The sequence below is a fragment of the Arvicanthis niloticus genome, chromosome 10 (assembly GCF_011762505.2).
Source record: "Arvicanthis niloticus isolate mArvNil1 chromosome 10, mArvNil1.pat.X, whole genome shotgun sequence".
Classification (NCBI taxonomy): Eukaryota; Metazoa; Chordata; class Mammalia; order Rodentia; family Muridae; genus Arvicanthis; species Arvicanthis niloticus.
The window spans coordinates 62,173,455-62,188,539 of NC_047667.1; the positions used below are offsets into that span (position 1 = coordinate 62,173,455).

At 41.6% G+C, this 15,085-nt stretch overlaps 1 protein-coding gene across 1 annotated transcript in view; it reads left to right on the plus strand.

The window, feature by feature from the left end:
* Positions 1–15,085, plus strand: part of Ush2a (usherin) — a 681,657-nt gene that overhangs the window by 577,838 nt on the left and 88,734 nt on the right. The window contains exons 59-60 of the mRNA XM_034512972.2: positions 6,537–6,695; positions 8,353–8,515. Coding sequence (XP_034368863.1) covers positions 6,537–6,695; positions 8,353–8,515 — 322 coding nt within the window. The remainder of the gene's footprint in view (positions 1–6,536; positions 6,696–8,352; positions 8,516–15,085) is intronic.

Consider the following 15,085-nt stretch of genomic DNA (forward strand, 5'->3'; position numbering starts at 1 on the left):
GTGAATGCATCTTGCATTCTCGGGTCTTAGTCCTCACTAGGCATTTTTGTTGAGATAAGCACCTCCCTTTCAGTAACTATCACTTCATGTCTCACGTCTATTTTCTACATTAGTTTGGTTTTTTTGTGACACTGTCTCACTACCTCATACTCAGAGAGATCCCTCTGTGACGACAGGTATGAGCCGCCACACCCAGTCTACTCTCCATATTTAACTAGTGAGAAAATTAATGTATATATTTCAAACTGTGACTTTCTCTAGGTTATGCATTGCATAGCTATCAGAGGCAACTTATAGGTGATTTATTTTTTATGATTTTTTTTATTCTTTTTAACCTTTTTAAGCTTAACATATATTCAGTGTACTGAATGATGGGCTTAATTATAGCATTGACATATGTGCATGTAACGTCTTCTGCTCATAGCCCCTTCCCCACTGTCCCCCTACTCCATCCACACAGCTCATGCTGGCCACCTGATGCTGCCCAAATGGTCATCTTCTGGTTTGCTACCACTTGTGTGCATGTGCGCACGTGTGCATTCATAAATATGGTTAAAAATCCAGTTTCTATTTTTCTACCTACTTAATTCATATCACAAATATTTTTATCATATCTACAATCTAGTTCAAAGTTTAAAAAATAATTCTGCTATAGATACAGAAAATGTAAATGACCACAGTATATTATAATTGTGGGTCATCCCATGGTTGGGGGAGGTCATTTTATCTGCGGGTCAACCCTCATAAGAATGCAGAATGCACTTGCCTTTGGGTAGACTGAGTTCTTGCGTTCACTTAATGGATAAGAATATATCCACTGGTCCCCATTCATGGGTATGGTAGGTAGGGTACAGGACACCAGATCATGATGAGAGGCACAAAGAAGATGTGATATCATCCCACCTCTGAGGAATGTGTCACCTGTGAGGGAAGCAAAGGCTGCAGAGCATAGCCCTTAGCTTATGTCAAAATCCTGTGCAGTTATCATCAAAGGTAACATGCTTTTTCACCCCCAAAGAGGACGTAATCAAGACACCCCTGTCTACACAGAGGAAGGCATCAGCCAGTATGTCAGAAACACTGCTTTAAGGGTAAGCTGGTTTTTGAAGCAAATGCTGCTATCAAACTGAATTAATGGGTTATATTTTTTTTACTCTTAGAATTGTTACTGCTCCTGCTTCTTAAAAAATTATTTTAAAAGGGCTTATATGATTGACTTGTCCCACTGTAAAGTATGCACCTGCTGTGAAATGAAGCCACAGAGGGAAAAAAAAAGTTGAATAATTTAACTTTTTTATTTGTAAAGATAATCAGGGTTTTTCTGATTACATCTTAACTTCATAAATGTTAAATAACCTATCAGCATCTAGTTGTTGTAAATTATGAAAAGGAACACTGCCAGGAATATTAACCGATACAACCCTTGTTCTTCAGAGAACAAGAAAATGTGTTATGGCAGCTTGTCACTGTGCGACTGGTAACTCTGACACCAAATAACAAAACTGCCATTTGCACTTAGGCTAGATTGGTTCACACGCGTTTCCGAGGCTCCTTTTGCTCTGACAGAAATTTATGAACTCGGGAACTAACCAAGTCGTAAGCCTCCCCAGCTGATTCTAACAAATATGCCCATTTCATTTCATTTAGTCATCAGAATACCAGGGGGCTTCGTCGGCTCAGACTCATTGCAGATGGCACAAGGTTTCAGGGACACCACAGACGGTGTGTCACTGCCCTGCAGAGTGATGGCAGGGGTGGGACCCTCTTCCTAGATGTTTGTCAGAGTCTGACATGTCCACAGTTTAGAGGTGCATTTTCTGTTCCAACACCTCATAGGTGTACGTAAAGAGCTCTCGTTGCCCATTTACTGCGAGGTGAAAAACACATTTCCCGGGTTCACGCTGTGGCTAGCCATGCTTAAACCTAGATCAATATTGTGTCTATCTCGGAAACACAGTAGAAGTGCAATCTTGTGCCCTGGCCCCGCTGGGAGCCCTGTCAGTTTTGAACAGAGACATTGAAGGATGAAGAGTGTAGACGCAGTAGGTTGTAGGTACAGACTGGAGACAAAAGAACTGACTTCAGGCAGATTGGGTGAGAGACCACCTGGAATTACCACTGAGGATGAACGACAGACCGTCTTCACAGAGCAATCTGATCATGTACAAGCACACACCTAAAAAGCCAAACAGGAGTTACGACCGTCCCTCGCGTGGATGTGATATTCATATCTGTTTGGAAGAGTGGCTCTCTCTGAGAGGTGTTGGGGGTCGCCTGAGAACATGGTTAATACTTGTTATTTCAGCTTTCTTTTTTTTTCCATGAGACTCATCGAGAGAGTCACACAGGAGATAGAGACAGCGGGATTCGAGACAGCGGGATTCAAACTCGCAAAGAAGGGCACGGAGGCCCTCTGGCGGGCGGACGCTTAAGGCTTAAGGAGTGCGCCGCCGCTGGCTTGCTTATTTCAGCTTTCTTATCTTTCCTTTTTATCTGTTTTTCTTGTGTAGAGATGGAGATTTTTTTTTCAACAGCTTCTACCTTGTGGGAATGAGCTAGAATACTTTGTAGTTTTATGTCACCCATGCACAGGTGCAGCCATCTGACCAGTGGGGTCAGCCCTTTACAGAGGAAGCCACTACTGCTCATAGTGGTCACGTGGTGTGAGGTAATGACTGGAGAAACAGGGACAGATAGAGCTGATCCGGTCAAAGTCCAGTGTGCAGTTTATAGAGGTCAATAACTTGGGGGCGTGTTGTATGTAAGTGTGTTTTCCAGACTCTTCCACAAGACCTACCCAAGGAACAAAGAGACAGAGTGAACGTGTAATCTGGAGGAATTGGCCTCAGGCACTGACCACGTGTTTGCAGTTTCTTAGTTGTGCACTAGGTCTTCCAATCCGCCCAGATTTGGCATCCTTGCATCTGCCTTGAGTCCCACAGTTCACCGTGTTGGAAAGCATTTTTTACAAATCTCCATCATTGAAAAGTGATACATTGTACCAGGAAAACCTAAGAGAGCCACCCCCCCCCCAGTACCAGGTTCTGTGTCTGTTCTTGACTCATTGCAGCATCCTACGGGACAGACCACAGCCTCCTCCACTGACAACAAGGAGATACATTCTAATGGGACTTGGAATGGTGAGGTATTCAGAAATACTCCTGATTGCAATTTCTGCAAACGCATTGCATTGTCATGCTTAAAGGTCAAATTGCAAGCTGACAGAGCCCCTGGTTCACTCTTCAGTCATCTCAACTGCGACATGTGGTGCTCTCTGAAGGATGGGGTGGGGAGAGCCTGGTGCCACACCTCACCCATTAATGAACTGAGAATCTCAAATGATCTCTGTAATTGGTTCTCTTCCTCCAAGCCTCAAACTTTAATTATAGTAACTTGCCGGAAACTCCGAACAATGTTCCTGGTTTTGTCTTGCAGTTGAGAATTAGGCCTTGAAGAACATCTTCTAGATAAGTCCATGATGTGTACTCAGTAAACCAACCAAGAGAAAGGTGAACCTATCTAAAAATCCTAAGGATTTGATCTTATGATAGTTTTATATCCACTCATGAAAAGAAATAATATAGAATCTTCTCCTGGCACACTGAACGTACGTGGCAGAAGCCAGACCAGCCGTTTGTTCTGTGACTATGTCCTATTGTTTCATGGTGAATTCATTTCAAGGCAACATGGAGAGACTAAAATGAAGTCATTCTCTGAGTTTCTGGTGAAGAGTTCTTTCCAGCACTTGGGTGCCTCAGCGCAAGTTTCTTCTGCAGTCCTGTGTGTGACTCACTCTGACATGACCTCTGTCTCTAACCTTTTAGGCTTACAAAACTTTTTATGATTTTAACCAAACAGTTTTCTAAATCCAGACATTTCAGGCAGGAAAAAGTCAAAGCCAAGTTTTATGGACAAGAAAAAGTGAAATTCTATCCATGTCCATGCCTCACATAGGAAAATCACGTGTTTCCAAAGGTCTTTGTCTTTGAATACTCCTTACCACAAGCCCACATGTGTCCAGGACGTGTGGGGCTCAGACTAGGAAACTTGGTATTTAGAACTTAAAATCTTAACCTCTAATTTTCCTGTTCCGTTAATGGCAATTTGACCCGTTCCGAATTGGTCTCCTTGTCTACACAGCTTTTCTCAGCCCTGCTCTGTAATTTTCCTTTTCTGTTAGCTTAACCTAAGGTTCTATTTTCAAAGCTCAGAAATATAAGCTTCGCTCTGTGCTCGGACCGTATCATTACTACTCACAACCAGCCAGTGCACAATCCAGAACAAGTGGCTTTGACTAAACTGAGATTTAATTTTCTTATCTTTTCGGGGAGAAAGCTTGGCGTTCAAGAGTGTTTGCTGCCCTTCCGGGGGCCCCGGTTCAATGCCATGCTGCTCCCACACCTGCTATCGTCTGTAGCTCCAGGTACAAGGGCGGGATCTGATGCCCTCTACTGGCCCCTGTGGGTACTGCACACAAAATGCATATACCATACTCATAAATAAGTAAACAAAGAAATAAGTAAATAAATTTTTAAAAGAGAGAGGTTATCATTATCCTAAAGTCTAACTCATTTATTTAATCTCCTGGGGAATTATTGCACTTCTACTCTGTGCTAAAAGCTAGACACAGGAACCTTGTTCACAAAAATAACAGCCTCCAACCTTCTGAAGCTGGTGTTCCACTATTAAGAGAGAACGGGGCTCTGTGGGGCAGCACAGGACTTCCGGGAAACTGCTCTTCTAGCTTGCATTATTGATGCAGCTATGACATGAACCATCCGCCTGATCCTGATCTCCAGTCTCAATCTGTCACTCGCAGGGCAGCCGTGCTTTAACAAACACATTCAAGTCTATTGTTGTTTGTATATAACTCCCAAATTTCCTGCAGAGATTGTGAAATCTAATGGCCACTTAAGTTACCCCAAGGGGCTTCCTCAGGCCCAGGCTTAGGGTCGTAAAGAATGGTGTCACCATCAACTGAAAGAAGAAACTTAGGGAGCTTAGAGTTTGTCCAATGTTGGGGAGGGAAAGGGGGAGGAGGAGGGGGAGGGGGGGAGGCAAGCATAGCTCATTCTGATTGCAGTCTCCTGTTGAGATCGAGGTCACTCTAGGCCTTGGAGATGGCTTAGACAGGAAAGAGTGATATACAAGCATCAGGACCTAAATTTGATCCCCAGACTCAACAGTAAAAACAGATTTAAAAAATAAAAGCAGGTATGGAATGTACTCTTGTAATTTAGGTCTTGTGTTGCAGAGACAAATGGATCCCAGGGCCTCAGTGGTCAGCCAGCCTAAGTAAGAGAGCCCATTTCAAAAGGAGAAAATGGTTTATGCCAGGAGAAACAGCCAAAGATGTCCTCTGGCCTCTACATGCATTCATGAGTGACACACACATGTCCATTCACATGTGTGTACATGCACACATGTACACACATGCACACATGTACACACGTGCACATGCTTCTCATGTCTGGGTTGCTAGATTCTTCCCAATTGAGTGTAATTCTAAAGAAGATCATGGGGCAGCAGGGTGAAAATCTTCCCAGTGTACCCACTGTACCCACTGTACACACAACCCCAAGTATCTCAGGGTCAATCAGCACTTCCTCCTGTTGGGGCTCACACCTATACAAACAGAGCCACCTTCTCTTCTGTAAGCCTCACCCCTCAAGTGTCCTCAGGTGCTGTGATGTTCACTCTGTGAGGTTGTCAATGGGTTTCCTTGTTTCTATGGTAAGGACAGACTTATTGAAACACAGCATGTCACTAACCCTGTGAACGTCACACACTCTCCCATAGGTGGGATAATTCAGTCAGAGCCTCTATTATAGTCTCCATCCAAGGCACACCTTCTTGCCTTTAAAAGTGTATGTTTCTTCATGACCATATAAAACTTAACAGGCATTTAATTATAGGAATAGATTGTGCATAGATTTAAAAAAAAAAAACACTACTTTCTTTAGGAAGTGCTGGTGAAAAATGACAGTTATTGGACCCAAATTTCATATGTATTTAAGGCCCATAAGTCTCACTGACAGAGTGGACTGTCCTAGCTCAATAATTAATGCCCTGGGAAATCTCCAGGTAGACAGTGATTTGGATATTTTATGGGCTATTATGTCAAAGATCCATGTCAGACAAGATGCTTACACAATGGTCTGCAGAAAAATTATTGTCACAAGCAAACTGGAGTTGTTTTATTTTTTAATGCACTTTAAGTAAACCTAGGGAGGCTGTGATATCCTCCTTAATTGCTGCATGCTTTAAGTGACAGGTGCCTTCATTGTTATTTACCAGTAGAGTGTATCTTTGACTATGACCATTATGAATGTTTAAACAGCTCTTGCCTTTGGAGTGCACACTGCAGTGTTTTCCGACTTGTGTTCTGTGCAGCTTCAGCGCTACATCAAGCTGTCCCTTACCTTTCAGAGATAACCTTGTGTGTGTATGTGCATCGTTCTGAGGGGACGGAGGCATTGACAGCCTTGCATGAGGCAATTATGCATCTTTCTTTGTCTTTCTCTCCCACTTCACAGGGATCCTGCTTCCCCAGATTCCGGTGGAATACAGCATCTTACTCAGCGGTGGAAGTGTGACAATCTTAGCCTTCGCTGTTGGACGCCGTCAGTCTGCACACCTGACAAACCTGGCTCCGTTCACACAGTATGAAATACGGATACAGGCCTGCCAAAATGGTGACTATCTTTTTAGAAACTTGACCTGGGCTTGTGTGAAAAGTATCTCAAATCATTTTTTTTTCTTAAAAAAAAAAAAAAGAACAGTTACAATACAAAGAATAATGATTGATTTCGGATTTGTGGTAGAATGATTGCCCAGAAAAATCAGAGCCTGGTGTTCACTGACACATTAGACATCCCTACACATTTCATGAATATTTAAATACATAAAAATACATTAAAAAGCTACATTAAAATAGTGGCTTTGTAAAGCTTTGTTTTATAAGGCCTTTTAAAAGAAAAACACATGGCTCACAGAGAGGCCATTAGGAACATAAAACAACATAGGCTCTAGAATAAATTTCATAGAAAATGTATTAAACTCGATTTTATTAAACATTTTCATGAGGGAGAAGGGGAAAGTTATTTAAGAGATGAACTGCAAGCCAAGCTTGGTGATGCATGCCTTTAATCCTGGCATTTGGGGGGCAGAGGCAGGCAGATCTCTGAGATTGAAGCAGCCTGGTCTACAGAGGAGTTCTAGGATAGCCAGGGGCTACCTTGAAAAAAATGTAAAAAAAAAAAAAAAAAGAGTTAAACTGTACACAAATGAGTCTATATGTTTGATGGTATTTCCTTGGAGCCAGTGCCTTGGGTCTGAAGTCTATGCTTTAGTCTATGGCCTGGCGGAAACATTGCTATCTTAGACAGAATGTGGCCTACTCCTTCTTCCCTACCATGGAGGACTGAAGAGACATAAACTGATATTCAGAAAAGAAAAACATGGAATCCAGAGAGAATATTACACATTAATTCCATGTGGGAAAAACAAATATATAAGGCCAGGCATTGTGGTACATGCCTTTACTCCCAACACTTAGAGGCTGAAGCAGGCAGATCTCTGCAAGTTCAAGGCCAACCTGGTCTACCCAGCAAATTAAATACCTGGTTGCAATGTGAGATACAACTCACACAGAGATGGCATCTTGCTCCACCTTGAAGAAACCTATCAGACTATGGACTGCCACATTCCCTGTCTCGTTGCCCTAGACTTGGCTCAAGTGTCAGAGCTGGTCTTGATGACTCGTATCAGAAACCCCAAGTCCATTTGTTGACCTGACCCTACAAACCAGGCAATGGTTTGTCTGAAGAGTTTGCTCTCCCTGATCCAGCCTTTTACTCTGCAACATGGAAATAGCTTGCACCTGAAGCTCTCTTGACTTAAGGGCAGAATCACCACATGCCTGGAGCTATGCCATGGATGTCCAATAGACTTGAAGTAACTTGTTTGATATCTGTGCATTTAAACAACAGAGGTTAGTTTAATGCATTAAGTACTGTTAAGTGTACTATTTGTGCAGGTCATTTACACACTTGTGAAATTCAAATGGCATCATTTTTTAACTAGAATAACCGCAGCAGAAATGGAAGCCAGGTCAATCGAGCCTGTGCTTTCTTGCCTACCTCAGTATAAACAGATGGTTACTGAATAAACCATCTAAAATGATTTTGTATTTCAGTGTTCAAATTTCATGGGAACCCATAGGACCAAACTGAAACACATATGCAATGTACTCAGACATATTATTTTTGTGGCACTGTTACTCTCCTATAATGGCTGTGTAACACTTTGCCTGGCTGGACAAATTAACAAAGCCCTGGATTGGTTTTGCAGCAGGCTGTGGAGTTAGCCCTGGGATACATGTCAGAACACTTGAAGCAGCACCGGAGGGTCTAACACCCCCTCTTCTGAAGGCTCTGGAGTCACCTTGCATAGAGGTTAAGTGGATACCACCTACAAGACCCAATGGGATCATCACCAGCTATGCAGTTCACAGGTGAGAGGTTCACAATTGGGGATGTGTGCCATCCAAGGGCTGTAGAATCACACACATGCTCCACATGCCCAGGGAACAGAAGGGCATTCATGTTCTATGGAGCACATATGGGTAGAGACTGTGTTGGAAGCTGTGACCTCCGACATGCTGCCCAAAGACCAGGGCCCACAGTTACTGTGGGGCCTTTCCTTGAGATATGTTTGACAGTTGAGTCTAGAGCCCTTGGTTTTTGTTTTTTGTTTTTGTTTTGTTTTGTTTTATCTCCGTGACTCCTGCCCTACATGCTGTTGTCTTTGTTTCTTGCCTTGTCCATTTTTCTTTGCTTCTTTGTGTTTTGCAATTCTAGATCAAAACCAGGGCCTCGAACACAGTAAGCAAGTGCTCCACCTCTGAGCTGTATCCCCAGGCCTTCCGTTCAGCTTTAAGCCTCTTTTCTTAGATGGCTAATGGTATATTTCTCCTCACAGTGTGCAGAATTCATTGCATGGATCTCTCTAATGTAAGGGAGGAGAAAGCAGAAAGAGAGGAAATAGGAAAGGCAGAGGGGACATGGTTAAAGAAGGATAAAGAGGGATAAAGATGAGGAAGAATGAGATGGAGGGGAAGAGGAGGAAGGTGGCAAGGAGAAGAGAAGAAAGGAGAGCAGAGGAGAGGAGTGCAGAGGAGAGGAGAGCAGAGGAGAGGAGAGGGGGAAGGGGAGGGGACAGGAGTGGAGAGAAGAAAAATAAGACTAAAGAAAAGAGAGAAAAAGGAAGCTGAAAGTAAAAGATGGCTCAGAGGTAAAGGCCCTGTGTGCTTGACCCCTTGAGCAGAAAACACGGACAGGGGTGGCTGTCACGCAGTGCTGCACATGAAGCCTCACTCCAAAAGCCTTGTGTACAAAAGTCACAAAGGTGCAGCCTGCTCCCCCTCAACCCCCGCCATCCCACCCTCTGCTTTCGAATCCTCTGATCATCTCTCTGGCACTGCTCTTTGTTTGCTCCGTGTGCCCTGGACCTTCCGTGATAGTTGCTATAGGCAGTAGACCCTTTAATTCAGACGCTTCTTCAGTGATCAACTAAGGGTTTGTAGGCAAAACAACTGGCAAAGGAGGAACTATGGTTACATATCTGTCTAGTTCCCTAAAATGAGCAAGCCCAACTTCTCAGCAAACGGTAATTTAAAAAAATAATCTTTCTGATTCAAATACACGTGGACATAAAAAGAGCTGATAAGAATGTACACTTTACATAAGCACTTTAGTACAGAGTCTTAGATATCCGGCCTCCAGACATCATTTCCTTCCAATTACTGAATTCTAATTGCATGGGAAAGGTGCATCAAACTCCTGTTATGAATGAAGGGAAATAGACCACCGTCAGAGAGCTGGACGCGGCTCCAGTCTGTTGGTTTTGTAAACAAAGCTCATGATTGCAGTGAGCATTCTGTGGCAGCCAGCGACAGCAAAGGAAAACAGGAACCAGAATGCAGAAAGGCCGCTTCAATGAAAAATACTGTAAATTGAATTTGACAGCATTTGATGGCATTTGATTATTCTAGTCACAGGCAAACAATGATATAAAGAGTAATATGAAACAGAATGTGTTACTGCCTAGCCGACTCCAACGCAATAAACCTTCCCCCAGCGTGACACAATCACTTCACCATCATAATTGTGGCCTGTTTGATACCTCCGAGTACAGCGGAAGGGCGCTGACTGACATAGATACATTTTGTTTTTTATTTAAAGTGAAATGAAAATGGTGCACCGGGGCCCCAGATACAATCGTTATATTCACCTGCCGAGGCATGAATCACTTGGCAGTTATTCCGGCTGAAGTTTAAATGTGCTTAGACAACAACAATATCAAATTTTTCTTAGATAGCTGCAGAAAAAAAAAAATCAGAAATTTGTAAGGACAGAAATAGCACGTAGGCGCACAGTTCTTTTTCATCCTGCGACAGACGACGCAGAGCCCCATCCATGCACGGCTCCAGCTCAAGCCTGTGGTGCTTCTGAGGAGCTTACGCTGTGCAGTTCCTACTCCATCACTCGCCTGCACTCTTCTGTCACCTAAGGAAACACATTCAGCCAAACCAGAGACAAGGCTTGGCCTATGCAGATATGCTCATCAAATCACAGGAAGCTAAAGTGCCAGTTTCATTTTGAAAACGCTTGTGGCAATTCTCACTGATCCCCCAAATTACTTCCCCTGTCCCCCTGTAATTCTCTTCTGTTGTTTTAATATTGCTTCTACATATCACACTCTTAAAAATAGAAACTGCCTGCCCTAATAAGGAAGTAGGATGTTTATGATCTCAAGAACAAAACAAAACATCCATGTGTCACGTTTCTTATCACTGGGACTCAAGGAAGAGGGGTTCGGCTCTGCTCATGGTTAGTGGGTGAAGAAGGCATGGCACCGTTCGGGGTTTACAGAGTGGCTTCTACCCATAGCACTGGTGCACAAGTTGGCTTCTCCTTCTTAGGATCAGAAGCAGAAGCACGCGGAGCTCTCATCTCTGCTCCTAAGCCCCAACCTCTCAAAACAGCACCACCAACTGGAGATCAAGTGTTCCAACACCCAGGTCTGTGAGGACAGACTCTTGATGTGAATGTCCCAGCTTAAATTTCCAGTTACTCCGGCTGCCTGGTTGACTCCATTCAAATGCTATGGAAGTTTTCTGTAAGGGTTTTCATAAACAATGAGGAAGCTTAAGGTAGTGTTTTATAGCTTATTCATTATCAAGAATCAGGCAAGGCCACCTTGCGTGGTCACATCTTCCTCAAAGAGAGGTTGGTTAGCCTAAAAATTCTTCAGTCTAACCACTTCATCAGGTCGACAGCCTTATAAATGGTAAAATTCTCGTCACATCGACAAAATCCATCCAAGGAGCTTTCTTAGGAATTGACAAAACACTTAGTAAAATTATCTCCACCCACTAGGAGCTTCCGTGTAAATAGAGATAAAATTACAAAGTGCTTATAGTCTCACGAACCTTCCCTTTTAAATGAATAATGATATTTGAACTATCTATGTGCATTAGAAGTCAAAAGTGCATACAAAGACACTTTAACACTGTGAAAAAGAAAAGATAAAAAAAAAAAAAAAGATGAGACTTTAGGTTGGTGTTTCCAAGCAGGAAACAGAAATGATTCCATAGAATGGGTGGATAAACTGACTGAGTGAACTGAGGAAAGGTGACCATTAAATCAACAACAAAGAAACATTGATGACATCTAATTTATGTTGTGTGAGAAGACAGATATGGGCATTGAGTCAGATGATGAATAGCTTAGATATACATATATGTATATCAAGGGACACACGGCTCTTTAAACTTTAATTCTTATTACTAATGATCTTATTACTACATAATACAAGACAAACAAAAAGTGTGATGAATAACAGAACGTGAGACAGGCAAATACTCGTTGGAAAATTTACAGGTGCATTACTTACTTTTCATTGCTGTGACAAAACACCACGGCCAGAAGGGGTTTATGGACAAATGGGTTTCTTTCGGCTCATGTTCAGAGGAGAGAAGTCCACAAGAAGGCAAAGCAAGAAGCTGAGAGATCACATCTTTAACCACAGAAGGAAGAAGAGGGAGACCTGAAAGTGAGGGAGACTCTAATCTCTCAAAACTTTCTTCCTTCCTCAAGGCTGTGCCCACTCAAGGCTCCATAACCTTCCCAAACAACACTACCAACTAGGGACCCCAAGTGTTCACATGTCTGAGCCTATAGGGATTGTTTGTTTGTTTGTTTGTTTGTTTTTCATTCAAACCACCACAATAGAGTAGCTCTATTTTTAGACTATTCATGGAATATTTCATGCTGTTAGTGTTATTAGGACTAGTCCTTCCAAAGTTAAGCCCTTGCTGACTACTGACATTTTAAAAGAAATATGTTTAATAGGAAAGAGTATTTAACCACATCAGTATGAAAGGTCACACAACTCATTCCTATAACGTAGCTAAGACATATATAATCACTATGAGAAGATGTAAATAAATACTAGTCATTTTAATATATTAACATTGATGCATTATGTTTTCTTTTATATAAAAAACAATCCTATTTCTCATACTTTTCTCCTGGAGGTCTCATGTTTATTAGTCTATAATCTTTATGCAGTAAATCTTTGTGTGATCATGTTAAAAATAACACATTGATTATTTCTTCCAATTCTTTTATGACTCCTCTTATTTCTAAAACTGAAATTAATTGTGTGTACATGAGTAAGATAAGAATTCCAGGTCTTCATTAAAAAAGAGTTTCTCCACAGTGTTTCAAAAATTACCAGTTTGATATGACGCCTATTCAAAATTTATTATTTAGTCCATTTAAGAAACACACACATATACATACATTATATAGAAAATATATTATAATGTATATACTATATAATACCCATATATATGTGTGTCACATATATAATTATATATATTTATATAATATATAATACAAATATGTTTAAATACATATAGATATACATAATCCACACATCTATATGTATATATACATACAGACACACACACATACTGTGGTGGATAGAATTTAACTGACCTGGCAGTGGAGGTATTATAGGTGTCAATAAAATGAAAAAATTTCCCAATACCAAAGTCCATAGTTGAAGTACTTGTCATGTGTACCTAGAGTCAAAATTACTCTTGGAACAGACTTAGGTCATCTGGATGTTGACTTTGGATGGACATTAACAGGCCAGGCTTAGGTGCTCGGGATTTGTGGTGTGTGTGTGTGTATGTGTGTGTGTGTGTGTGTGTGTGTGTGTGTGTGTGTGTGTGTGTGTTTTAATATCAAACCAAGAGTAGTATGAAGAAGCAGCATCATAGAAAGAACATGGGCTATGTGACCAAAGTATGTGTCCGCCACTTCCTGGTGGTGCAGGCGGTAATGTGAGTGAGTTACCTATAAAGTTATGCGGAGTTGGGCTCAAGAACATAAAGGATAATTGATCTCTGCAAGTTTTATAGGAAATAGTAAAATGATACCTGTAAAGTGCAGTGATAAATGCAAAGCAACAGAATTAGGAAGCAGAGCTGGAAGTCATGGATACTTATTGAAGAACAAAGGAAGACTCGTGGTGACAAAAGAAATTGGCTCTTAATATGTCTGTTTTTCTTTTTTTAAAAAAGTGGATTTTTTCTTTACATTTATAGGTAAGGTGTCCAAATTATTAGACACCAAAATAATGACATAATGACAGCACTACTTATCTCAAGTGACAGGTATGAAGAGACCTCTCAACCCTCCTACTGTTCACTTACTATCATGTCATGTTTAAGGTCGGTGTGTTGTATGGCGTAGTAAAGGCAGCATTGTAACTTGACTGAAGCCAGGTGCAATCTGCCGTCACTCTCCATGATTTTCCTATCTTACTCTTTCTGTAGACCTCACCACTTTTCTATAGCAATCAAAGTGTAATCAGAGAGAGAGAGAGAGAGAGAGAGAGAGAGAGAGAGACAGCCCGCCCAATTACTTTAACAAAGGGATTTAATATCAGTAGCCATGCAGGATAAATGTGTTACTGAGGTAACTGAAAAGCTAAGAAAACTCCAGGATAACTTGGGAGTGGCAGCTGTACAACAGCAGGAGACACCTTAGGGGTGAGGGAACAAAGGTAGTGGACACAGTTATTAAAACAGAGAAATCCAGAGATAGAGCCCTGAGCAACTGGGTCCCAGAATTCCTAGAAGGGTTGTGTTTGTGGTGCTGACTCCTTGGGGAGGAAACAGAAAACTTAGCGGTTTTCTCAAATGAGATTAACTTTATACTGGACACATCTCTTCCCAAGTGGGAGATCCCTTGCTGGCAAGATACTCAGAGTGACAACCACAAAGGGAAACAAGAAGAGAGTCAATTCCTCTTGCACTTGAATGTCCTGGTCCCACTGTTGACAGAACCCAGCATCGAGTTCCTTGATAAAACAGAAGTGGTGATCTCAATCTCTGTGATATCTATAAGTGTATTTATAAGTATACTTAAGTATATTTAAAATATTTAAAGGACAATTTATACACAAAGTGAGAAGGAATGACTGAAAAATCTATACTTTCCAGATTCCTATTTATCTTCATTCTCCTCCTAGTAATAGGCAATATTAAATCACCTGTTTTTGAAAAAGAGTTGCCCAAATGCGCTCTCCATAGTGAGTGGTCCATGTGGCTATCCACCGAAAGCCAAACACACGATCTTTAAATACACACTATTTGGGAGGAACAGGACCATTCCCAGGAACTGTTGACACCCAATAATTAGGAAAAGGAATGTGTTCTCAACCTCTTCTCTGGGTGTGTTCAGATACAAAGAGAGCCTGGCCTTTAACACCACACACGAGATGCAGCATGCTGTTCAATATTATTAATTTATTATGTAATCAATGTAAGCAATACTTTCCCTGGCTTCATCCTTTCATTGTTTTGAACACACTTGAAGCTACCGTCACATTGCATCCCTGGAATAGTGCAAGTCCTTAAAATTCCCCCTCAGACAGCATTTTCTTTTAATGTCATTTTTATGAAAACCATGGCTACATCTCAATTTGGGAATTCATGAGATGTTTA